This window comes from Antechinus flavipes, chromosome 4 (genome assembly GCF_016432865.1).
Source record: "Antechinus flavipes isolate AdamAnt ecotype Samford, QLD, Australia chromosome 4, AdamAnt_v2, whole genome shotgun sequence".
NCBI classification, from domain to species: Eukaryota; Metazoa; Chordata; class Mammalia; order Dasyuromorphia; family Dasyuridae; genus Antechinus; species Antechinus flavipes.
In genome coordinates this window covers 147,169,407-147,195,651 of record NC_067401.1, presented here as the reverse complement: position 1 = coordinate 147,195,651, position 26,245 = coordinate 147,169,407, and the positions used below count along the sequence as shown (strand labels likewise).

The following is a 26,245-nucleotide window of genomic DNA, read 5'->3' as shown; positions in this document are numbered from 1 at the left end:
CATGACGCATAGATTCCTAGATTAGGAACTCTGAGGATATTGGAAGAACTTCCACACCACAGGCCGAGCAGATTTCAATGTCAAGTCATGAGGGATCATGATTTAGGGCACCCTGTAATGGGGAAATGTGCAAAGTTGGGCAAATGCTTCACCACCGTTCAGAGGAACCTCACCCTGCATTTGGCTAAGAATGGATCTCAGGGTTGGATGATCTATCTCAGAGACGATTATCAATTTAGAACTGTAAGACTTTAGCAAGTGATGTGAGGGTTAATCTGTGGTATTTCAATCTTTTTCCTTCACCATCACTTCTTAAGATCCATTTTTATCTTTGTCTCTTTTGCATTTTTAAAAAGAAATAGGGGCAGCTAAGTGGTGCAGTGAATAGTCAGGATGATCTAAACTTAAACTCAGCCTCAAACATATACTAGATGAGCAAGTCACTTAATTCTGATTGCCAAGAAACAGATCTCTTAATGGTCCTTTTTTTTGGTTTATTTTTCTAACCCCAGAAATATCTTTTTCTATTTTTCCCTCTTTTTTCCAGGGGCAATTTATTTTGATATTTGTGTTTCCTTTGATTGCTATATTTGTTTGCTTTTGGGGGGTATTTTTCATGTGTTTGCAAAGCAATTAATCTGCTCACTTCTGTGTTTTCTTTTGTAGGAATGCTTCGAATATATATCTTAATGAATGTGCACACATTTATTGCTGATTAGATTCAGGTTTGCAGACTACATCTCTGTTTCATCTTGAACTACTTTGCTCTTCAGAATACATTATTCCATTCTGTTCTGTGGTTTCTGGTGGTTGCAGAATAGTTTTGTGTTTTGTTGAATTAAGGAAGTGTCATCTTGACCGTTACCATACATTCATTCCCCTGCCCTTTCCCCCCCCCCCTCCCCCATCCTCTGTGGCTGAATATAAACACTCAGCCATCTTCTTTGCAAATATTTATTGGCAAGTACTATGCGTGAAGTTATGTTTTTTCTGAGGCCTCAGGGTATTCCTGCTTGGTCTTTATCCAGGGCAGAGTAGAGGAGATCCGTGTACATCTCAATAAGCATCCTCTGATGTGTTAGGGTAGGTTATTGGGGTTAACAGAGTTGGGGCTTGGTGGGTGTGTGCCATTAAGTTGTGTGAGGCGCCCCTGAGAGGACACAGGTCTGCCCTTTGTTTGCTGGGCTAGAAGAACAGAAACAACAGGGGTTTAGACTCCTGGCGCCTTCTCCATGCAACCTGGTTAATGTCTAAGAGAGGGCATAGTCCGGAAGAGTTCTACAAGAAACACGTGCTAAGGAATTCTTTCTACTTAGTAGGCCCAACAGGGCAAGGCCTTTTGTTTGCCTAGCTTCACCAGGGCCATATTGACCACAGAACTGAATATAGGGCTGTATTAAAAATCTCAAAGTTAGGATAAAGCCAATGTTTATGGGGATACAAGTTTTAAGTTCCGAATCCTTATACCTAAGTTAAACAAACAAAAAGTCAAATGGACCCCTTTGTCCCTTGTGAATTACAAAATAAACAGGCTCCAACAATTCTTTTAGGATTCCCTTTTTTTGGGTAAAACTCACGCTTGTTGGTATAGTAATTTCTTCTAAACTGCTTTCCATGTATATTTACCCATCCCGCTAAATGTTGTTTAAAACTCCAGTGGGAATAAAGATGACAGGGCTAACACTAAGATTCCTCCTTAAATATACATTCCTTAGAGCCTTAGGGGAGAGCAGAACAGTCTCAAACTTTGTTAGAGGTCTGAGAAATAGGAGTATGACTGACTATCTGTCAGTTACTATTCCCTTTTTCAAGGAGTCCCAGAGGATACCCTGGAGCAGTCTAAAATGAACCCAAATGGGCCTGCTGAGTCTCTACTTTCTAGTCATAGGACATATTCACCTCATCCAGCTTAACAGTCTCAATTTACCTAGATGGGAATGAACTGTCCAAGGACATACAGCTTACCAGTATCAGAGCAGGTACCTAGTTCCCCACTCTAATGTTCTTTTCACTAATCTCCATGTTTCTGGAAGAGCCTCCTTTTAAGGACCACATGGGTCCTTCCCTCCTCCAGTTGTGAGGCCCCAAGAGGTAGATGTCACTCACAGAATCTCAGAACCTTAGAGCTCAAAGAGACCTCAGAAACCATTTCAGCCAACCCATGACAGAGCAAAAACCCCCCTCATAGCATACTACAGTAAACACTTTCAGTCAGGGGAATTTGGCAGCTCATTCCATTTATTAGGAATTTTTTTTTTAACATTGACTTCTCTTAGCTGTGCTTTCTGGGCAACACTATCTCTGAAAGATCTTGGGAAGGAGAGGAAACCACTTTATGGACAAGAATGTACCTAATTGTTTTGGGGGCTTTGGAAAGAATCTTAACCCCTTCCCCCTATACCCATACCTCAGCCACTACTTAAAGATTGTATCAACCAATATCCCAGAAAAACTTGTCCTGACAAGATTAGAAGGGAAGCAATAAGCTGGGAAAACATTTTTATGGTCAAAAGTTCTGATAAAGGCCTCTTTCCAAATATATAGAGAATTGACTCTAATTTGTAGGAAATCAAGCCATTCTCCAACTGATAAATGGTCAAAGGATATGAACAGACAATTCTCGGATGAAGAAATTGAAGCTATTTCTAGTCATATGAAAAGATGCTCCAAGTCATTATTAATCAGAGAAATGCAAATTAAGACAACTCCGAGAAACCACTACACACCTGTCAGATTGGCCAGAATGACAGGGAAAGATAATGCAGAATATTGGAGGGGATGCGGGAAAACTGGGACACTGATACATTATTGGTGAAATTGTGAACACATCCAGCCATTCTGGAGAGCAATTTGGAATTATCCTCAAAAAGTTATCAAACTCTGCATACCCTTTGACCCAGCAGTGTTACTACTGGGCTTACATCCCAAAGAAATTTTAAAGAAAGGAAAGGGACCTTTATGTGCAAGAATGTTTGTGGCAGCCCTGTTTGTAGTGGCCAGAAACTGGAAACTGAGTGGATACCTATCAATTGGAGAATGGCTGAATAAACTGTGGTATATGACTGTTATGGAATATTATTGTTCAGTAAGAAATGACCAGCAGGAGGATTTCAGAAAGGCCTGGAGAGACTTACATGAACTGATGCTGAGTGAAATGAGCAGGACCAGGAGATCATTATATACTTAAACAACAATACTATATGATGATCAATTCTGATGGATGTGACTCTCTTCACCAATGAGATGAACCAAATCAGTTCCAATAGAACAGTAATGAACTGATCCAGCTACATCCAACGAAAGAACTCTGGGAGATGACTATGAATCACTACATAGAATTCCCAATCGCCCTATTTTTGTCACCTGCCTTTTTGATTTTCTTCACAGGCTAACTGTACACTATTTCAAAGTCCGATTCTTTTTGTACAGCAAAATAACGGTTTGGACATGTATAATTATATTGAATTTAACTTATACTTTAACATATTTAACATGTATTGGTCAACCTGCCATCTGGGGGAAGGGGTGGGGAGATGGAGGGGAAAAATTGGAACAAGAGGATTTGCAACTGTCAATGCCAAAAAATTACCTATGCATATATCCTGTAAATAAAAAGCTATTAAAAAAAAAAAACTGTCCTGAGGCAAATCCAGCACATCATGGATAGAATCCAGGATGGAGAAATGCCTAAATCAAGCTTAATCTTGACCCTCCACCCCATGTTTCCCAAGTCTTGAACACTCTCTTTCTCCAATATCCAAAGCCCTTCTTCCCAACCTCCCTTCTGACCTCCTTCCCTTTGATGTCAGAGTCCATAGGGAGGTGCCAGACCCAAGGGGCCCAGGGTTGGGATGGGAAGGAAATGGATTTCAGGAACAGGGGCCAAATCGTTACCTGACATAGAAGCCACCAACATCTGAGCACTCTGTGGTCTTGAAGGGGATTGCCTATTTTGCCCAACAGGACAGAGATTCTTTGGTTTGTTCTTCAAAGGACCTGGATGTTTCAGGAAGGGTAGCAGGAAGATGAGCATTAGGGAAAAGGGGTCAGTGGAAGCAGAATGGCAGACATGGTCACTTGCAGGGATCCATAGGCAAGGGGGGGGGCAGCTGGGAAGCTGATCATTACGGGCTGCTGTCTCACTTCCTTTTAGTAATTGTTTTTTTTACTTGTGTTTGACTCTTTTTAGAACCCATTTGAGGTTTTCTTGGCAAAGACCCAGGAGTGGTTCGTTATGTCTTTCTCCAGCTCATTTTACAAGTGAGGAGACTGAGGCAGACAGGGTGAAGTGACTTGGCCAGGGTCACAGAGCTGGTGAGGGTCTGAGACTGGATTTGAAAGCTGTCTTCCTGACTCCAGACCCTGGACTCAGTCACTGTGGCACCAGTCAGCTGCCCAGTTAGACAGTGACCAAGGGCAAAGAATATGGCTCTTAGAGTCATGGGTTTAGAGCCAGAAGGTCTCTTAGAGATCTAGTCTTTTACAGAGAAGGAAATTGAGGCTGATCAAGGAAGTGACTTGACTAAGGTCACCCAGCTAGTAAGTAACAGAACTGGGATTTGAACCCCTCAACTCAACTGGGAAACCAGTATAGACAGGTCTTCCTGCCATGAGGACTTCAGCATACTCCTGAAGGGCAGAGGTTGCAAAATCTGCCCCCAGGAACTCATTTCTATGCTTGGCACAAGGTCCATGGGGAATCTGCACTTTCTGCATGTTGGGGAAGTGGGCTCGGGGTCGACAGAAGGTGATGCTGGGAGTAGAAAACAAAGCCAAATTCTATCATTTCACTTCTGCAACATTTCCCATAAGCCCCTTCTCTCCTCTGATAGCGCCACCATTCCAGTGCAGGCCCACATAATTGCCAAAGACTGCTGGGGGGGGGGGGGTGTCAGCCTGCCTCAAGTCTACCTCTTCATTCCAATCCATCTGCCGTTCAGCCACAAAAGTGATTTTCCTGAATGCAGAACTGCTCATGTGCATTATGGAAAGTACATGTACCTCACAGAGGAGGTACATGTTTCCACATTCAATGAATTCCAGTGATCAGGATCAAATACAAAGTGCTTTGTTTGGCATTCAAAGCCCTTCATAAACCTTCCTAGCTTTCCAGGATTCCTACATTTTCCTCCCTGACATGTACTCTTTGATTTAGTGACACTGGCCTTCTGGCTGCTCCATGAACAAGAAAGTCCATCTCTCAGCTCCAGGCATTTTTCTCTGCCTGTCCCTCATGCCTGAAACATTCTCCTTCCTCTGATCCAACTACTGACATCCCTGGCTTTCTTTAACTCCCAATAAACTCTCAACTTCTATAGGAAGCCTGTCTTAACCTCTCAATTCCAGTCTTTTCTCTGTTACTTCCCATTTATCTTGTATATAGCTTGTATGTATATGTGTATATATGTAGGTACACGTGTGTGTATGTGTGTTTGCATGTTTTCTTCCCCTTTAGATTATAATCTCCTAAAGGGCAAGGGCTATCTTCTGCTTCTTTTTGTATCCTGGCACACAGGGGATTCTTAATAAATCTTTATTGGTTGCTGAGATCTAGTGTTCTGTGTTGTTGCCTAGCTGCCTGATAAAAGTCGGCTTAATGCAGACCTAGTGATTGGTCACTCACTAACAGGGTAGGATACAGGTGATTCTGTGCACCTGTATACTCACTTTCTTTATTTGGGATTCCAGGAAGCCTTGTCTCCAACCTTCCCTTGTAGATATGTCCATCTAGGCCCAAGATGTCCACTTCATGCTGCAAGGACATATCACTATCACTATGGAGTTGCCCAAGACCTCCCATCTTCAAACTACCAACTTGCATCAGTCATCCATATCTATGTCAGGAGTTCTTAACCTTTTTTGTGTCAGGGACAAAACACTCTAGGGATTCCTGTTCAGAATAATGTTTTCAAGTACACAAAATACACACAAAAGAAATCAATTACAGAGACATATAGTTATATAAATTTTTTAAATAGTAAGTTCATGGACCCTAGGTTAGGAGGAACTCCTTAACTAGAAGAATGATAGGAAGACCATAGGGACCTTTTTTATAACTCCCTTTCCATCCAATTCATGAATAAAGTCATCCCTATGGCCTCAAAAAGATATGTGCTAGAATGACAAGGGCAGACAGAACTTCCTGTAAGTGAAGTCTGTGAGGTACATGTACTTTCCATAAATTTAAGGTCTATAGTTCTAAGGCAGGTAAATCTTGGCTTCCCTTGCCACTTTCCTGTGCTCTTCTCCCCAACTAAGGCCTCCATACCTTTAAGGCCTGTCCATCTTCCGTAGGATAGACACACTGAGCCAGGTGCTGTAGGCGGGAATAGCGGCGATAGGGGAAGGTAAGTGTATGGCTGCCACCACAACGTCGTGGCACTGACATGTAGGAGTAATCTGGCATATCTTGAATCCTGTGAAAGACAATAGCTATAGGTTCACCAGACAACCATAATGAGGGTGATGGAACAGGATGTACTGCTCACTCTGCAGGACAGTAGGCGATGAATTGAATAGCTCTCTTTGGGGAGTCAGAGGATGATGCTCCTTCCAGTAGAGGGAAGAAGGGAGTGACTCAGAGAGTGTCAGGAGGTACAATAAGAATAGCATAAAAAGGGCCAGTCGGGAGAGCTGCAGTCAAGAGGCATTGTGAACTGGGAACACACACATACACTGATTATTTATTATTATTATTTGTCTTTCTTTTTATCATCAGTGCTTAGTACAGTTCTGGCACAGACTAGGCACTTAATGTTAACTGAATGATTGACACCCTAACCAACCAAAAAAAAAAATATGATCAACATGAATCAACTACAGAGAGAGAGAAAGAGAGAGAGAGAGAGAGAGAGAGACTATTCTATTTCATTTTTTTCCCCAGAAGGAGGGTGGAGAGTAGGGCACTCAGAATCCTATCACTTCAGAGGCCAAATAAGAATTTTGAGGTATTTGGAGCATTCCAGATGCTTTATCAGAACGACAAGGGTTATCCCAGAACTTTTGTCTCATCTCTAAGCACTGTCCTCCTAAACCCACCTCCTCAGGGTACAGGGCATCCCATTGTCCTACCGTTTGTAGTAGGAGGAACTGAGGCACTGGGCCTGGATCAGCTCCCTGATCATCTGGCTGCTGGCTTTGACCGAGCCTCCAAAATGAATCTGTACCTTCTCTATATCCATCAGCATCTTGGAGTGCATGGAATGCAGGCGGCCTACACTTCGTTCCAGCTGTCCCAGTTCCATGCGCTGGAAGGCAGGGCCCAACCTCATGCTGGGGGTGATAGAGTAGAGAGAGGGATTGTTAATGCTTTGTCCCAAAACAAATTATGGGAAGTGGACCAATCCCTTTACCTTATCCTTAACCCTAACTTGGAAGTAGGCCAATTATTTCCAAGCCTAGGTTAGGGCTGTATTCCTGGATGCTCCACTTTTCTAGTTCAGCTTCCTGAAATTTCATTCAGACCCCAGAATAGAGAGATATTTCCTCTTAAAAATAGAGGCCTCTGGCAGGAGCCCTCTGCTCAATTCTATTGCATTCTCTTCTTTGTTAGAGGCCTACTGTGTGCCGCACTGTGGTTGGCAGTATGGGAGAGACAACAGAAATACAATTATCACCCACCTTAAAAGTCAATATGGTAGAGCAGAAAGAGATTCACATACAAGGGCAGAAGATTCTAGTCCCAGTTGTGTGATCTTGGGCAAAGCTTTTTAACTAACTTCTTTTGGACCTACTTTTTTAATCTGTAAAGGGAAGACAGCTCTCATTTCTCTACTGCCTTTAATTTTAAATATTCCTAAGCATCCTCTCTACAACAAGAGCAAGAGATAGTTCCTACTGTTTTCCTACTGTAAGACCAATCTTCCAGGGTGGTTGTAGGGATCAGACCAGCTAAGGCAGGGAAGAGCTTTGTTTTCTAAAATTCGAGGGAAACACTATTCAAATATTCCCTATGGGAAAAGGCAAGGTACAGATACTGATACATATTCAGATATGGAAATATCTATCATTGCTGCAGTGGCAATGCTCCTCTGCTTCAGTTAGCAAGCCTTGTGACTTCTTTTCCCGGGAATTTCTAATCATTTTTCCATTAGCCCTTTGTAGAAGATCCACCCATTGTCTTAGAGTCTTTCTTGTGTTCTCTTTTGTTGGGTAAAGGGAGTATCAATTTTCCACTTTGGTTGTCATCAAAAGAAAGAGTAGATTACATAGTACAAGAGGAGTTACCATAGGATGTTACATTTAATATAATTGGTCTGGAAGACCAATGATGAAGCACACTACCTCTTAATAGAGATACAAAGACACAAAGAAACAGGCATTTTGCATAATGCAGGCATTTGTTTTGTTTGACTATATTTTTGGTAACATTTTTCTTTTCTTTTTTTTCCTTCCCTTTTTTCTAGTAGGGAGAGAAAATAGGGGTTTTTATTGTTGTTGCTCATCAAAAACCATTTAATTTCACTTAAAAATAAATTCAATGTCATGGGGAATCACAGCAGATAGAGAGTATTTTACAAAAATTTGTGAATGAACAAATCGACAGAATGTATGATTTGGCAAGGTTAAAAAAAAAAAAAACACTGTATATTTCTATTAAAAAAAGCAATGGTTATGGAGACCTGGGTTTAAGTCTCAGCTGAGCCATTTAAGTCACTTTATCTTTGTGGGCCTCAGTTTCCTCATCTGTAAAATGGGCATGATAATACCTGTTCTAAGATTCTTGTGAGGAATCAGATGAGCTAATGTACTATCATTGACTGTTAGACCTGAAAGGGACGTCAGAGACCCCTTGATTCAAATGCCACCCATTCCTCTCTCCTGTTTAACAGATTAAATAAGTATAGTAATTAAATAATTAATGGGGAATTTAGTGAGAGAGAGATTGGTGTTGGCCAGTTCTACGGAGATTTTCCAATAGCAGCTTTGTGCTAAAGCTAGAATTGTCTACTCGTTGTCCTTGAAACAGGATTTTAAATTTAAACTGTGAACTGAGCCCAATCACTCATTCTACTGATCTCCAAACAAGTTGGACTTATGGAATCTGGGGGAGTCAAGTTTATGAGCCCTGGGACTAAAAATGCATTTCAACAGAATCTCAAATATCTCACACAAGGAATGATGTCTCCCCATGACCCCCAAGATCCAACACAAAATCCTTAGTTTGACTTTAAAAGCATTTCATAAACTGGACCCTTCCTATCTCTCCAGCTTTTTCTACTTTAAGGGTCTCTGCGACCTAATAGAATCAGCTAGGTGGTGCAGTGGATAGAGTGCCAGGCTCATCTTCCAGACTTACTAGCTGTGTGACCTTGAACAAGTCACTTAACCCAGTTTTCCCTTCAGTTTTTTTTTTTTTTCTTTAAAACAAGCTGGAGAAAGAATGAAAAACCACTAAAGTACCTGTACCTTTGTCAAGAAACACCCAAATGAGGGCATGACCAAAAAATGACTAAAAACAACAAATAGTGATACAGTAACATCGGGGGCATTTCATCTCCCACTGGCTCCATGCCTTTATCTAGTCCTAAAATGCTCTCTCCTTTCTTACCTGGTTTTCTTGGCTTCCTTCAAGATTCAGCTCAAATCCAGTCTTCAAGATATGCCTGCTCCCAGAGCCTCTCCTGGTCACTAGGACTCCCAATAGCTTCCCTCTGAGATTACTTTCCTTTTAAAATCCATGTATTTTAAATGCACATAAGTCACTTGCATGTTATCTCATCATTAGAATGTGAGTTCCTTGAGGGCAGAGATCATGTTTTGTCTTTTTTTGTAAACCCACTGCTTGGCATAGTGCCTGGCACACAGTAAGTTATTAAAATGCTTGTTAATTAATTGATCCCTATACATGAATGCTTGTTAATCTGCTCCCCATCTTCACTTTCTCCTCTGCCCCCACCATGACTCTGTCGCCCCAAATGATGGGTTTTATTCCTTGCTCTGTAATTTAAGGTGAGTTGTCTGAAGGATATAGATGAGTACTCAGGACCATAAAATGGACCATAAAAAAGCGGTCAGCACTAGGACCTGTAGCTAGAACTCTGGGGAGAGGCTGGATTGGGGGAGCTTTCATCTACCTTAATGATTCAATCATTTCTGGTGCTCCAAGCCTTATCCCCACAAAGCAACAAATCCTTTGACCCAACTCCAATATACTTCTTTGAGTATCTTCTCCAGCTCTCTAGAAATTGACACTATCTCTGATATCCCTGTTCACACAGGGCTTCTTCAGCCAGAGCCATCCCATACTTGCGGCTTTGCTGCCGAACTTGCTCCAGTTCATAGATGGTATAGGGACGGTTAGAACGATGTGCTGGCAGTCCTGGGCCGCTAGGCACTGAGGGAATGATTCTGTCCATGGGGAATGGGAACAACATGAGAAATACAGATTAATTTAAGTCCACTTAAGATTCCTACATAAATTCAGTTGGGGGAGGGGCAGGTAGTGACAAGAGCTCCCTCCTCTATCATATTCATCAATTCTTCAAGAAAATTTGTATCCTACAGTGATGGATAAAGGCCATATATTTTCAGATCAAGGGATCTGAACTCTGCAATGGCGTACAATCTTGGCCTTGAGAACCATCGTAGATTATGGCACAGTTGGTCTTTATCATTCTGATCCCCTTTGTTCTATCCATTTTATGGTAGTCAGAGTAGCTAACTAATTCATCCCAGAGATATTAGTTATGACTTGGACTTTGGACCTTGCCTAAGAACTTGAACACATATCCAACAAGACTTCTATTTCATTAAAAAAAAAAAAAAAAGCTCCTAACATCTTCTAGAAGATTATTACTTTCCTTTACCCCCACACCAATCTGCTAAATGCACTTTCCCAGGCCCAGGGAAGGAGATGGTCTTTATATTAGGTATAAATAAGTAAGTAATAATAAGAGTAATAACTTATACAATACTTTAAGGTCTACAAGGTACTTTACAAATATTTACCTCAACATGAGAGTTAGAGAGAGAAGAAAAGGAAGAAAGGTAAGAAAGTTAAGAAATTAGGAAGATACTGTCCTAGGAAGGAGTTAGGAAGACAAATGAAGTTTCTCTAAAGGAATGGTGGTATATAAGCACTCACGGTCCAGGTACAGCTGTTTCCAAGGGGCGGTCACATGAAAGGCAATGGAAATGGGCCAAAAGCTGCCTGTTGGGATAGAAAAGCTGAAGGTAAATCCTCCTGCATATCATGTTATGTGAAAGACAAAGAACACTGGAGGGATTTCTTATCTTTACTCCAAGAATAGTGCTGAACCCCTCTTTGTAGTGGCCAGAAACTGGAAACTGAGTGGATGCCCATCAATTGGAGAATGGCTGAATAAATTGTGATATATGAATATTATGGAATATTATTGTTCTGTAAGAAATGACCAGCAGGATGATTTCAGAAAGGCCTGGAGAGACTTACATGAACTGATGCTGAGTGAAATGAGCAGAACTGGAAGATCATTATATACTTCAACAACAATACTATATGATGATCAATTCTGATGGACATGGCCCTCTTCAACAATGAGATGAACCAAATCAATTCCAATAGAGCAGTAATGAACTGAACCAGCTACACCCAACGAAAGAACTCAGGGAGATGACTATGAATCACTACATAGAATTCCCAATCGCCCTATTTTTGTCACCTGCCTTTTTGATTTTCTTCACAGGCTAACTGTACACTATTTCAAAATCCGATTCTTTTTGTACAGCAAAATAACGGTTTGGACATGTATACTTATATTGTATTTAACTTATACTTTAACATATTTAACATGTATTTGTCACCCTGCCATCTGGGGGAAGGGGTGGGGGAATGGAGGGGAAAAATTGGAACAAAAGGATTTGCAATTGTTAGGGCTGAAAATTTACCCATGCATATATCTTGTAAATAAAAAGCTATAATAATAATAATAAAAAAAGAATAGTGCTGAACCCTGTGACAAAAAAGCAGGGAACACATAAGTTGGAAATAAAATATTTTTTATATAAATAACCCTGAAACTAAATGCATTATTGGTGGAGTTGTGAAATGATCCAACCATTCTGGAGAGCAATTTGGAACTATGCTCAAAGGGCTATAAAACTGTGCACTCTCTTTGATCCAGCAGTGTCTCTATTGGGTCTTTATCCCAAAGACATCATAAACGAGAAAAAAGGACCTACATGTGCAAAAATGCTTGTAGTAGCCCTTTTTATATGGCAAGGAACTGGAAACTGAGTGGATGCCCATCAGTTGGGGAATGATTGAAGAAGTTATGGTATATGAATGTAATGGAATATTATTGTTCTATAAGAAATGATGAGCAGACTGATTTCAGAAAAGTCTGGAAAGACTTCTATAAGTCTTTCCAGTGAAGTGAAGAGAACAGAACCAAGAGAACAAAGTAACAAGATTATGTGATGATCAACTGTAATGGACTTGGTTCTTTTCAACAATATGGTGATCTAAGATAATTCTAATAGATTTGGGATGGAAAATGTCATCTGTATCCAGAGATAGAACTATGAAGACTGAATGTGGAATGAAGCAGAGTAGTTTCACCTTTTTTTAGTTTGCTTTTACTTTCTTGTGGTTTTCTCTCTTTTGGTATGATTTTTCTTGTATAACATCACAAATATAGAAATATAGGTGATTCAAGACAATTCCAATAGACTTATAATGGAAAGTATCATTTGTATCCAGAGAGTGAACTATGGTGAAGGTGGATCAAAGAATAGTGTTTTCACCTTTTTGTTGTTTTTTTTCTTTCTCATGATCCCCTCTCCCCCCCCCCTCCAGCCCCGATCTGATTTTTATTGCACAGTATGACAAATGTGGAAATATGTTTGGAAGAATTGTACATGGTCTAGCCTATATTGGATTGCTTGCTGTCTTGGGGAGAGAAGAGGGTGGGGGAGAGGGAGAAAAATCTGGAATGCAAGGTTTTACAAAGGTTAATGTTGAAAACTATCATTGCATGTATTTGGAAAAATAAAATATTATTTTAAAACTTAAAAAAAAAAAAAAACTTTGATCCCAGCCCTGAGAACTTGCCAAGGATCAGGGTAGGTAGCATCATGCATAAGATGGTCACATACAGAAATATCTACACACATACCTGTGACATTTTAAAAGTTTGAGAGAGTTTCTGGGTAATTTAATTATTTTATTAATAAAGTTAGCATGTTTATTAATAAAACAAAGTCAGTGTCACTCTTGAATGCCAAAAACTCCTTATGATGATGGGCTTTCAGTTTTTGTAATAGTAGGTGATAATCAATTCTAATTGGTTAACAATTTTCTTTTTTTTTTCCTGAGGCAATTGGTGTCAAGTGATTTGCCCAGGTCACACAGCTCAGGTCCTCCTGACTTCAGAGCTGGTGCTCTATCCACTGCGCCACCTAGCTGCCCCAAATGGTTAACAATTGATGAGAAAGTGAGTATTGTAATGGAAGGTAGGCTATATAACAATGAGAGTCTTGAGGTACGTGATTTGGATCATCCAAGTCTTGGTCAAAAAGACTCATCAATTTCCATATCACCTGTCTCACAAAAAGGGGGAAGCCACGTTTTCCTAGACCTGTCTGTGTAAATACAATGACAGAAATCCTCCAATTAGTCCAAACTTAAGAATTTCTTTTACTGTCTTTGAGAAAGATTTCCTACACCACTTGATTTCTGGATAGGTAAGTAGAAAAGGAGAAAAATCTTGGTTCTGATTCATTCAATAATCAGTTATGAATATGAGAGAGAAATAATTTATCTCACATCCATAAACTACACACATTCACATTCACATATGTACAGGTTAGTCATATTTCTCTCTGTAGGTACCACATCTTCTTTCTCATTTGGGGATCTCTTTCAGGCTGTGATGGGTGGATTCTTTCAATTCCCATTTTCCTTTTTAGTTCTAGGATATTGGAGCAGTTTTTCTTTATAATTTCTTGAAATATGTTGCTAGGAATATCTCTCTATGATCATGGCTTTCAGGAAGTCTGCTAATTCTTAAATTATTTCTCTTTGACACATCTTCTTTCCCAGGAGGAAAAGCAGACTGACAAAGGACAAGTCTGCCCTAGCTCATTCCAGGTGGATGGAACTTAATGTAGTTCCCTGGCTACTTAGGATATTTACAAATTCATTATGATAATTTGCTAGTGCCCTCTAGAGGCCCAACCCAGAAAAGCTGGGACCTGAGCTCTACTACCTTCCAGGTTTCCCAGTATCATATTCATAGTTTCACAGTATGATATCATCTCAGGCTGGGATACTCCAGTTCAACCCCACTTATGCAGGGAGGTAGAATTACACTCCAATATTATCAGGCCCTTGGTGGTTCTGGATATTTCAGCTCTCCTACTCTTATAGAACAGTTAGGTGCAGAGGGAGTCTGGGGAGTGAAACCCACACACATATCCAAGTCTCTCCTGGGCCCTTACAGAGAGAGCACGGTGTAAGAAGTCTGCCTCCATCCCCCCTCCCAGAACAAGGGAGTCCACTGACCTATCGGGATTGGTTGTTCCATCCTGTGGTCTTGCCACTGACTCCTGAGGCCCCTTTACCTTCATTTGTGCTGAACCATTCCAGTTCCCCTCCCTACCCCACCCCCACCCAAGTGTGATCTCACAGTGTCTGCCCACTCAGTTCACCTGCGCATGGCAGCAGCTTCGTCAGACTGATAGAGTGGGGACTGCTCCTTCAGCTGCTTGCGTAAGGACTTCCACCTATCCTCTAGCAACTTCTTCACTGGGTCTAACTCTAGGCGATCCAGCTTCCTCAGGAAAAACAAGGATTGATGTTTAGGAAGGTATGGATATCCAAGGGAACAAGAAAACAATTAAAAGGGAAGGGGAGTTATTAGCAATAATTCCAAGCCACATTCCACCTTTTGAAAATAGTAGAAAATCCTTGGCATAGAGGGCAAGATTACCTAATATATCTATCTGGGCACAATTTTTTTAGTTTGTTTTCTCCTCATGCCATCTAAAGATGTACAAATTCCTGAGATCTTGCCATCTTCAGCTCTTTGAATGCCCAGGTACCCTCAGGGAGTAGGTACCCAAGACTTCCAACTCCAAAGTAGGGTCCCTCACCTTGGTATCCATTTCTACCAGGAGCTTGTCCAGTACTTTCTTCCAGTCCTTCTCTTGCCCAGTCATCTTTTTCAGCAGATCTTGCATCATTTGGTTCAGCTGCTCTGTGGTGGCATCAAACTGAATCCGACTCACTTTGGCAGCAAGGGCAGTCTTATCTGCTTTCTGTCTCAGGAGAGTTAAAGGAGGTGCCCACAGTGGGTAAGGACAATGGAGGCATCCCCCAATGAATCTGTCTCTCTGGGGACACACTCCATTTCAACCACCCACCTAATCTACCCATGGCAGCAACCAATCTCTCTTTCATTTTTTTCCCCCACATGTCCCCACCATCCCAATCTCAAATGCATTTCAGAGAATTAGCTGGTACAACAGGCCTGTTAAGTGTGCATGACCTCTCACCACGTCAATCTCCAAATCCAGATGTTCTCTGTTAGCTTTCTCCTTCTTTAGCTTTTCTAGGGATTGATACAGCACCTGGATAGAAGGTTGAGAGGGACAGAGACAGAAATAAAAGCATTGGATGTAGTGGAATGAGTTGGGAGTGAGGGAGGCTATGTCAAGAGAAGAGCTAAGTTTGAGCCCAAGAAAAATCTCCAGTCCTACAGGTTAATATGTCCCTCTGTGTGATTCTGAAGCAGGGTGATGGGTAGAGATAGAGGACCTAAGTATGCCATTTTGAAATTGGTTAAGGTCTACCTCACGAGAATCACTAAGGGCCAGACATGTGGCTGGGAGAACTCATGCATTTCTAGCCTTTTCCCCTTCTTATTCCTGCCCCTTCCTCCAAGTACAACGCAGCCTGGCCCAAACCTCACATCAATGTCCTTCTGCTTTTGCCTGTGATCCTCAATGAGATTGCCTGTGGTGACGTTAAGTTTTTCACAGTCACCTTGCACCTGAAGTATCGTGGCCTGGATATGACCCAGCAGCTCTTCATCCTGAGGGGTGGGGACGAAGGACAAAAGGAAGCCATTTTAAGGCTAATGGCTTAACTCTTGCCCTCCCCACAAACTTGTAGACCTTTCTTTCAGGATATGTCAAAGTCCCAAGTCAAGTTATGTGAAATAGACGCAGCCTATTAAAGAACTGATCAACCCCAAGGGATGTACTCAAGAAACACTGAGTAGTTGTACTTTCCTGGTGTAGTTTGGGAGATAAATTTTGCTCTTTCTCAACACCCCCAGCCCAGCATCTGGAAGTAGGCAGGATCTCCACCTAATAATCTAGCACTATGGAAACGTATGTTCTATAGATGGGAAAATAGGTCCCCTCCGGCTCTGTTTCTTTATTGCATAAAATCTCATGTTTCTGAATAATTAGTGCAGATAATGTGATGGAGAGGTGTGGGAAGTGCCTCTACATTCATTCATTCATTTAACAAGCATTCATTACATTATTCCTGCCCTCAAAATGTTTACATCTTCCTGTAAGTGGAAACGATAGATTAGAGAAGTATATATAACATATATCTGCAAGGCAGCTAAAGGGCACAGTGGATAGAGCACTGGTCCTGGAGTCATGAGAACTTGAGTTCAAACGTGTCCTTAGCCACTTGGCACTTATTAGCTCTGTGACTCTGGGCAAGTCACTCAACCACAATTGCCTCACAAAAATAACAAATAAAACTCAAGACATTTGCAAAGTAAATATCAAGTAATACTTGATAACTTGGGAGAGCAGGATAGGCCTCTTCTAGGATCCTTGAAGTGAGACAATGTGGATATATAGTGGAAAGAACACTAGCTTTTGAGGGAGAGGGCCTGAATTTAAATTCTTCTCTTATTGTATATATACCTGTTTAGCTGGATTATAGGGTGTATAAAAGGGAGAAATGTGTAGTAAGCCTGGAAACAGTCTAAAATCAGATTTGTGAAGGAATTTAAGTGTTAAACAAAAAAGTTTGTATCTTTATCCTAGAAGCAAAAGGGAGCCCTTGGGCAGAAGAATGACATAGTCAAATATGTGTTTGTAAAATGTCAACTTGGTATTGTGTTAAGGATGCATCTCCAGGGGAAAGTCTGAACGCAGGGTGAACAACTAGGAGGCTATAGTAGCAGTCCAGGGATGAACACAATTAAGAGTCTGAATTAGAGTGGTGGCCATATGGATGGAAAGAAAGGTATGGATACAAGAAATATGGAGGCAGAATTATAAGTGAATTGCTGAGACTATATTCCAGGTTTTGAACCTGGGTGATTAAAAGGATGGTGATGTTCTAGACATACATAGGAAATTTAGGAAGAGGATGTTTTGAGCAGAGGGCAATAATGAATTCTATTTCATTTATGTTGAGTTTGACTCTTTTTGGGGGAGGGAAGGGACGCAATTAGGATTAAGTGATTTATCCAGAGTCACACAGCCAGTCTGAGGCCAGATTTGAACTCAGGTTTTCCTGATTCCAGGATTGGTACTCCATCCACTGTACCATGCAGCACTTATATTGGGTTTGAGATGCCTACTCCCATTGGTGTTGTCGAATAGGCAGTTAGTGATGTAGGACTGAATCTTAGGACTCCCTCTCAAACCCTTGCTAACATTCCACTCTTTCCAACAAAATAGCAGTCCTCTGGGGAGTATGAGGGAAGGAGAATCATTGGTACCCAATTACTTTTAGGTGATACCTACTTCTACTATACTTATTGCTTCTACTTCCCCACTTAGGGGTGCAGCTTTGTGGAGTCTAGACTAGAGAACTGAAATCTGTGGCCCTGAAACCTTACTCTATAGCATACTCTGTATGGGAGATAGCCCAGCCAGACTTACTTGGTTTTGGAGATGATACTTTCTAGAGGGTTGAGTCATCATCAGGTTGTTGACCATATCCTGGAGTTGTTCATAACGCTGTACTAGCCTGCTGACTTGCTGGCTCAGGTCTAGGCTGCAAGCTGGACAGGTGGTGTGTGAGTCAATTTTACCTGGTTCCAAGGGGACTGGAGGTTTAGATGGCACCATGCTCATAGACAGTAGTGTGGATGATGAAGTCAGCATGCCTTCTATGATCATCCTGAGCTTATCTAACTACATATCAAAGAAAATCCAATGGAGGAGTTTTTAGGGTGGGTTTAGGTTCAGGGAACAGCAAGAAACAAATATGTCAATAGGATTCTTTGCATAGGGATGGCTTCTAGGCCTTCTCTGATGGCTGTGGGTTCAATGCAAGGTTCTATTTGCTTCAGTTAGCTTTTAGGGTAGCGATATTCAGACTCTGCCTTTCCTGCCATAGGATTGTTTTGAGCCTAATTTTTTGACTCCAAAAGCTTTCTAAATTCTGAATTAAACCATGAGATTACACCCGATTTCTATAAGGCATACAGGTGTTGCATGATCCTATTGGTGAGTGAAAACTAATTATAAATAGAGCTCCAGAGTCACATTGTCTTAGGGAATTTGGGAATAAACCTGAGGGTCTGGGTTACTTGTCTCAGTGAAGGTGTGAGGTTTTGGAAAGGCATTAAAAATGAGATTTCCTCATTTCATCCAGCAACTTTCCCTACCAGTTCCAGAGAGAGAGAGAGAGAAAGTTGCTCTTATTCCATAGGACCTCTCCCCCAAATGTTTCTGTGAGTGATCATTACCCAAAGTATTGGAAAAGAATGCATCCTTCATTTTAAAACAGGCCCTATAATTCCAATAGACTTGGATTAGAAAATGCCATCTGCATCTAGAAAAAAACTGTGGAGATTGAATAAGGAACAAAATATAGCATTTTGGTCTGATTTTTTTCTTGTACAACAGGGCAATTATGGAAATATGTTGAATGTTGAAACTATCTTTACATATATTTAGAAAAATAAAATACTATTGGAAAAATAAACAAATAGGCCCTAAAGATCTATTCACATATCAGTCAGTTCCTTTATCACCCTAACCTATATATCCTGTATGGCTGATATTAGGAGCTTTATATAATCACTCTTTTACTCAAGATAAAGCTCAAGCTTATGCTTATGCAATTCCAATATACTTGTGATGGAAAGTGCCAACAACATCCAGAGAGAGAACTGTGGAGACTGAATGTGGATCAAAGCACAATATTTTCACTTTGTGTTGTTGTTTGCTTATGTTTTTTTCCCTTTTAATCTGATTTTTTCCCTCAGCATGATGAATATGGAAACATCTTTAGAATTAGACATAGCTAACCTATCTCTACTTGCTTGCTTCTTGAGGAAGGGGGAAGCAAGAAGGAGAGAAAGAAAAATTTGGAACACAAAGTTTTGCAATGGTAAATAATGAAAACTTTGCATATATTTGAAAACATAAAATACCATAAAAAAAGAAGAAAGTATGTTTATACTTATGACAGCTTCTACTTAAGATGGATAATTGGCACTGGACAGATTCTGTATGCTAGATTGGGTCAGTACAAGAACAACCTAGGAATGACCTTAAATGGCCATTAAGTGGTCAGTAAGACAACACGGGGCATGACCAAAAAAGGGTTTGTTTCTGTGCTGCAGTCTTATAACTCGAAGCCAGAGGACTCTTATGATGGAAACTTTGCTTGCCCCATCTCTCCAATATCCTCTCTACAAAAAAGACCTTTTTACCTTGCATATCCAGCTGCTATATTCTCTCTCTAGAATAAAAGGACTTTTCCTATGCATATCCTGTCTGAGATATATTTAATCACAGGAAATGACCATTTTATCTATGCCCATCTTATCTGAGATTGACCAACCCTCCTGGTTTTTCTTTCCCTTCTCAATATAATCCCTTACTTCACTCTTGGGTTGCCTGCTCCTCTGAGGAGGAGGCCCCAGGGTGCATCCCCCCTTATATCAAGGGTAAGCCCAAATAAATGTGCTTGCTTGATTTGGAGATGGTTTGAACCTAAATTCATTCAGAGATGACACTGTGACCCACCCCCTGGTACCGCAACATTTTTGGTGTACTCCAATATTTCTGGCATACCCCCAAATTTAGATGGAACTTTCTCAGTTAAGATAGCAAGAGTAGAAACTTGATATCTGGTACTTAGCAGGGAGAGGCCTACTTTTCCCAATCTAGTCAGTTCTTAGAACCAGGACCCAGATTCCTCACCTGTTCCTGTAGATAAAGTGTGGCTTCATTCACTGATTGTTCTACGAGGGCCTTGCCCTGCTCCTGCCGTTCCCTCAGAAGAGCCAGCTCTTTCTCTATGTCATTCACGGTGAGTCTGGACAGCAGAACCAAAAGGCTAGTTACTTACTGGCAGTTCCCAAGCAACTTGAGTTGTTAGGTATTAATGCTCAGCTTTACTCAAGGGGTTAAGGAAAACTCAGATTTGGGTGAGGTAGGTTTTTGTTTTTCTCTCCTCTCTAAAAAAAAAATCAGTTCCATTTCTTGTATACCAAGCTGGTATCTGGTATATCTGGTAAATCAAGCTCTCTCTTCAATCGGTCATTGTGATGACTGGAGACAGATGCCCACTCTGCCGGCTTGTGAAACCTTCAGCCTATTAGGATTGGAAGCCAAGACAGAGATGTGGAGTCATGGACCCCTTCTGGCTTCTTTGTTTAGGGTAGGATCTGAGAGGCTTTGCTCTCATTTCTCCTGGGCACTGTCTTCTAGGGTATTCTAGTCAACATGGCTGTTCTGAAGTTGCCCACTCTTCTGAGTTAGCTATGCATCCTCCCACAGCATGAGACAGACCTCACAGCCCAGATCAAGATGAAGAAGACAAGACCAGTCCAGGAATGGCCCCATTCGTTATTATCAATTCCTTGGCTCACAGTATAAAATCCTAGAAGACCAATCTTCTCCATCACCTGACCCTTAAGCTTGCCTGCTTCCCATGTATCTAAACACCAAATGGTCTTGAGGACCTAGCTTTTACCTGAGAATATTTAGCTGTAAACCCAAGTGTCCAGGCCTTTCTTTTTCTTCTTCAACATCTTCCTCCTCTCCTTCCAGGATTCGTTGCATTAATTTCATCTGCAATCCCAATAGTTCAACAGTTTCAGGCTCAAGTCTCCCCCTCCCAGAAGCCTGGCCCAGACTTAATGATAATAGTTGGGAGGAAAGGGGTCAGTTTTATAGGTGGAAAAACTGAGTAATGTGATTGGAGTCACACAGCTATTGAATGTTTAAGGCAGGATGGCTCTGTCCATTGTATTCCCTAGCTGTCTACCTCCTATCTTCAGAGACAGAGTGGAGTTTTTGGCTACCTTAATTAGTGGGGGACAAGGGCTAAAGCGAATTTTAAAAACCAAAGCTACTAGAATCCTATATCCTCAGTCCTGTGTTGGGTCTCACTACTTAGAAGCAGCCTAGTCCAAGGACTTTATTCTGAAATTCTTTTGACTGTCCCCTTGGAATGGCAGGTTCTTTATGGATTTCAGAACAAGTTGGGTCCCTCTTCACTCACGTACTTTTTCCTGTTCCTCTTTAATTTCTTTGGTTAAGGCTTTAAGACCACGAAGCTGTTCTAGCATTTCATCTGGGAAGGCCTTTTTAGCTATGAAAGAAGGAAAGAAAAAATTGTCAAATTCTAAACATCTCTCCCTTCTCCTATTGATGAGGTCCCTCCCTGGCCTCCATGTTGGGGAGGGAGCTAAGTTAGACACACTGGCTTTGCTGCTTCTGATCCTCCAAACTTCTCTTCAACCTTTTCATCTCCCTTTTGGTATCTTCCTCAGTTCCTTGAAGGCAGGGACTATTTTATATTTATATCCCTGATACTTAGCACAAAGGCTGACAAGAGCTTAATAAAGTCTTCTTTCCAAATGGTTCCCACAATGCCTTTCCTTAATCAATGTGAAAAAATCCACTTTCTCTGGAGGTGAAAGAACACCATTGTTTTAAGTTTTCCAAAACTCTTCTTAAACAGCTCTCCAGAAAATTTTCCTGGCTTGTTCTGGGGAGGTGGCCACTCTACCCTACCTCAAATCTTAGAGCCTAAGACCCTAAAGCCATAGATGATCTTTTTGCTTTCTCCCATCCCAACTTCAAGCTTTTTTCTTCAATTTCCTTAATGTGGAGACTTGACAATGGCATATAAACTTCTCACTCCTCTCACATGCCATTGGTCCCAATCCTGAAATCACTAGAAAATCTGGCCGATTTTCATAGTCTTTATCACTCATAAGAGCTCTAGAGAGTTATAATTAGGGTAAAATGATTAGAATTATATACCAGGAAATAAAATTTATAGGGCACTTAAAAGCTCTTCCATTTTTTTTTTTACCAGATAAAAAGTGAGCTTAGGAGTTAGCAAGAATTGTTAAAACTGGAAATTAAAGCAAATTTTAAAATATATTAGAATGGACCAGGCACAGAGCAGCTCCTTCCTCTGCCTAGAAGCTGCTACTTCCCCAGCTTTTCATGTCACCTATCTTGGGGCACCAGGCCTCCAAATTAGAATCTGAAAGCCCTGAAGGAAAGTACTCTCAAAAAACAAGACAGGATAGGGGAAACTCAGTTTTCCCCAAGAAAGTAGAAGGCAAAGAGGAAGAAATTCACTTTGGTTTGGAGCAGGGCAAGAGCAGACAATACCTACTTAATTTCCCTATCAGGAATTGCAACTTCTCCAGCTCAGAATGGCCAGCATCTTCATCCAGTGCCCCCATCTGCTCCTTCAGAATCATGTAGTAGTTGGTAAGCTCCCCCATTGTACGCAGAGTCTCTAAGGCAAAGGGAAAGCTGAAACCCTCTCTTTCTAATGAACCTTTCTCTCTCGAGAATCGATATGGAGGTGCAGGGTAGGCGAAGGACCCAGGCGGTGGGGCTTCCCATGGTGTTTGTGGTACCATGGAAGGCTGCGGTGGTGGGTACGGAGGTTGGCCTGGAATGAAAGGAGTCATGTAGGGAGGATGGGATGGAATATAGGAAGGCTGGGGTGGCATGAAATCAGGCTGGCCATCAGGACGCAACTCAGTCTGAATGCCAGCTTGACCCATACTTGGGGTGGTGCCTGGGGCAGGCTGATCAGCGGCTGAAACTATAGAAGCCCTTTCCCCGGTGGCTGAGGGCAATAATGGGGATCTTTGGTCCTGGCCAGGAGCACCTGTTTCTGGGGCTCCTGGATATGGAGGAAGTCCACCTGTACCTGGGGCTACAAACATTGGCTGACCAGTAACTGGATCAATAGCGATTGGCTGATCTACACCTGGGACTCCTGGACCCAGATGAGTCGGTGGGATCCTATATCCTGGATAGGCACCACGGACCCCAAAGAGAGCACCACGGGCTCCAGGATAGGCACCACGGGGGCCAGGGAGGATCCCACGGGGGGGACCACGGATACCAAATGGGCCACGGGGGGCACCACGAACTGCACCAGGAGCAGCACCAGGATAAGCTTCAGGGGCAGCGCCAGGGTAGGCACCAGGGACGGCACCAGGGACAGCACCAGGGGCACCAGGGTAGGCGCCAGGAACAGCACCAGGGACGCCAGGATAGGCGCCAGGGTAGGCGCCAGGATAGGCTCCAGGATAGGCACCAGGGATGCCAGGGTAGGCGCCAGGGACAGCACCAGGGATGCCAGGGTAGGCGCCAGGGTAGGCACCAGGGACAGCACCAGGGGCGCCAGGATAGGCTCCAGGGACAGCACCAGGATAGGTTCCTGGATAGGCACCAGGGTAGGCACCAGGGGCGGCACCAGGAACAGCACCAGGGGCACCAGGGTAGGCACCAGGGGCGGCACCAGGAACAGCACCAGGGGCACCAGGATAGGCGCCAGGAGCAGCACCAGGGATGGCACCAGGAACAGCACCAGGGGCACCAGGATAGGCGCCAGGAGCAGCACCAGGGGCAGCACCAGGAACAGCACCACGGACAGCACTAGGGGCACCACGGAGGGCACCACGTGCAGCACGTGCAGCACTAGGGGCTCCAGGGAAGGCACCACGGGTGGCACCACGTGTAGCACTAGGGGCGCCAGGGAAGGCACCAGGGGCAGCACCAGGGGCTCCTGGGAAAGCGCCAGGAACAGCACCAGGGGCGCCAGGGTAAGCACCAGGAGCACCAAGGTAGGCGCCAGGGGCAGCACCAGGGGCAGCACCAGGGACAGCACCAGGGGCGCCAGGGTAGATGCCAGGAACAACGCCAGGGGCGCCAGGATAGGCACCAGGAACAGTACCAGGGTAGGCGCCAGGGTAGGCGCCAGGGTAGGCGCCAGGGTAGGCGCCAGGGACAGCACCAGGGGCGGCGCCAGGAACAGCACCAGGGGCGGCGCCAGGAACAGCACCAGGGGCGGCACCAGGAACAGCACCAGGGGCTCCAGGGTAGGCGCCGGGAACAGCACCAGGGGCTCCAGGGTAGGCGCCGGGAACAGCACCAGGGGCTCCAGGGTAGGCGCCGGGAACAGCACCAGGGGCGGCGCCAGGAACAGCGCCAGGGGCGGCGCCAGGAACAGCGCCAGGGGCGGCGCCAGGAATAGCACCAGGGGCTCCAGGATAAGCGCCAGGAATAGCACCAGGGGCTCCAGGGTAGGCGCCAGGAACAGCACCAGGGGCGCCAGGGTAGGCGCCAGGAACAGCACCAGGGGCGCCAGGGTAGGCGCCAGGAACAGCACCAGGGGCTCCAGGGTAGGCTCCAGGAACAGCGCCAGGGGCGGCGCCAGGAACAGCACCAGGGGCTCCAGGATAGGCTCCAGGAACAGCGCCAGGGGCGGCGCCAGGAACAGCACCAGGGGCGCCAGGCACAGCACCAGGGGCACCAGGATAGGCTCCAGGAGCAGCACCAGGGGCGGCGCCAGGAACAGCACCAGGGGCGGCGCCAGGAACAGCACCAGGGGCGGCGCCAGGATAGGCGCCAGGGGCGGCACCAGGGGCGGCACCAGGAACGGCGCCAGGGGCGGCGCCAGGATAGGCGCCAGGAGCAGCACCAGGGGCGGCGCCAGGAATAGCACCAGGGATGGCATCAGGAGCAGCACCAGGGGCACCAGGATAAGCGCCAGGAATAGCACCAGGGGCGGCACCAGGGGCACCAGGATAGGCGCCAGGGGCAGCACCAGGAGCGCCAGGAACAGCACCAGGGGCGCCAGGATAGGCGCCAGGAGCAGCACCAGGGACGGCACCAGGGGCACCAGGATAGGCGCCAGGAGCCGCACCAGGGACGGCACCAGGGGCAGCACTAGGGGCACCAGGATAAGCGCCAGGAACAGCACCAGGGGCACCAGGATAGGCGCCAGGGGCGGCACCAGGGGCAGCACCAGGAGCACCAGGAACAGCACCAGGGGCGCCAGGATAGGCGCCAGGAGCCGCGCCAGGAACAGCACCAGGGGCAGCACCAGGAGCAGCGCCAGGATAGGCGCCAGGAGCCCCAGGATAAGCACCAGGGACAGCGCCAGGGGCGGCACCTGGGACAGCACCAGGGACTGCACCAGGAACAGCACCAGGGGCGGCACCAGGAACAGCATCGGGGGCGCCAGGATAGGCGCCAGGGACAGCACCAGGAACAGTACCAGGAGCGGCACCAGGAACATCACTAGGGATAGCACCAGGGACAGCACCAGGGGCGCCAGGATAGGCGCCAGGGACAGCACCAGGAGCAGCACCAGGGGCGGCACCAGGAACAGCACCAGGGGCGCCTGCAGCACCAGGGGCGCCAGGATAGGCGCCAGGGACAGCACCAGGAGCAGCGCCAGGATAGGCACCAGGAGCCGCGCCAGGAGCAGCACCAGGAAAGCCAGGATAGGCATCAGGAACAGCACCAGGGGCACCAGGATAGGCGCCAGGGACAGCACCAGGGGCGGCGCCAGGGATAGCGCCAGGGACAGCACCAGGGGCAGCACCAGGGGCGGCGCCAGGGACAGCACCAGGAGCAGCACCAGGGGCAGCACCAGGAGCAGCACCAGGGGCGCCAGGATAGGCGCCAGGAACAGCACCAGGGGCACCGGGATAGGCGCCAGGGACAGCACCAGGGACGGCGCCAGGGGCGGCGCCAGGGACAGCACCAGGAGCAGCACCAGGGGCACCGGGATAGGCGCCAGGGACAGCACCAGGGGCGGCGCCAGGGACAGCACCAGGAACAGCACCAGGGGCGCCAGGATAGGCTCCAGGAACAGCACCAGGGGCGCCAGGGTAGGCGCCAGGGACAGCACCAGGGGCGCCAGGGTAGGCGCCAGGGACAGCATCAGGAGCAGCACCAGGGGCAGCACCAGGGACAGCACCAGGGGCGCCAGGATAGGCTCCAGGAACAGCACCAGGGGTGCCAGGGGCGGCGCCAGGGACAGCACCAGGGGCAG

The 26,245-nt window shown here is 44.8% G+C and overlaps 1 protein-coding gene across 2 annotated transcripts in view; it reads right to left on the bottom strand.

Annotated features, from left to right (window-relative positions):
• Positions 1 to 940: 940 nt before the first annotated feature.
• The window catches only part of QRICH2 (glutamine rich 2), a 32,584-nt gene continuing 7,279 nt past the window's right edge, over positions 941 to 26,245 (bottom strand). For both annotated transcript variants that reach the window (XM_051994969.1, XM_051994970.1), the window contains exons 6-21: positions 22,556 to 22,840; positions 21,429 to 21,514; positions 20,894 to 20,991; positions 20,119 to 20,233; positions 17,842 to 18,096; positions 15,894 to 16,016; positions 15,478 to 15,552; positions 15,076 to 15,240; positions 14,632 to 14,753; positions 11,087 to 11,152; positions 10,249 to 10,350; positions 7,072 to 7,272; positions 6,269 to 6,416; positions 5,668 to 5,752; positions 3,895 to 3,996; positions 941 to 1,185 (exon numbers count right to left, since the gene is read on the bottom strand). In XM_051994969.1, coding sequence (XP_051850929.1) covers positions 1,079 to 1,185; positions 3,895 to 3,996; positions 5,668 to 5,752; positions 6,269 to 6,416; positions 7,072 to 7,272; positions 10,249 to 10,350; positions 11,087 to 11,152; positions 14,632 to 14,753; positions 15,076 to 15,240; positions 15,478 to 15,552; positions 15,894 to 16,016; positions 17,842 to 18,096; positions 20,119 to 20,233; positions 20,894 to 20,991; positions 21,429 to 21,514; positions 22,556 to 22,840 — 2,135 coding nt within the window. In that variant the 3' untranslated portion in view covers positions 941 to 1,078. The remainder of the gene's footprint in view (positions 1,186 to 3,894; positions 3,997 to 5,667; positions 5,753 to 6,268; positions 6,417 to 7,071; positions 7,273 to 10,248; positions 10,351 to 11,086; positions 11,153 to 14,631; positions 14,754 to 15,075; positions 15,241 to 15,477; positions 15,553 to 15,893; positions 16,017 to 17,841; positions 18,097 to 20,118; positions 20,234 to 20,893; positions 20,992 to 21,428; positions 21,515 to 22,555; positions 22,841 to 26,245) is intronic.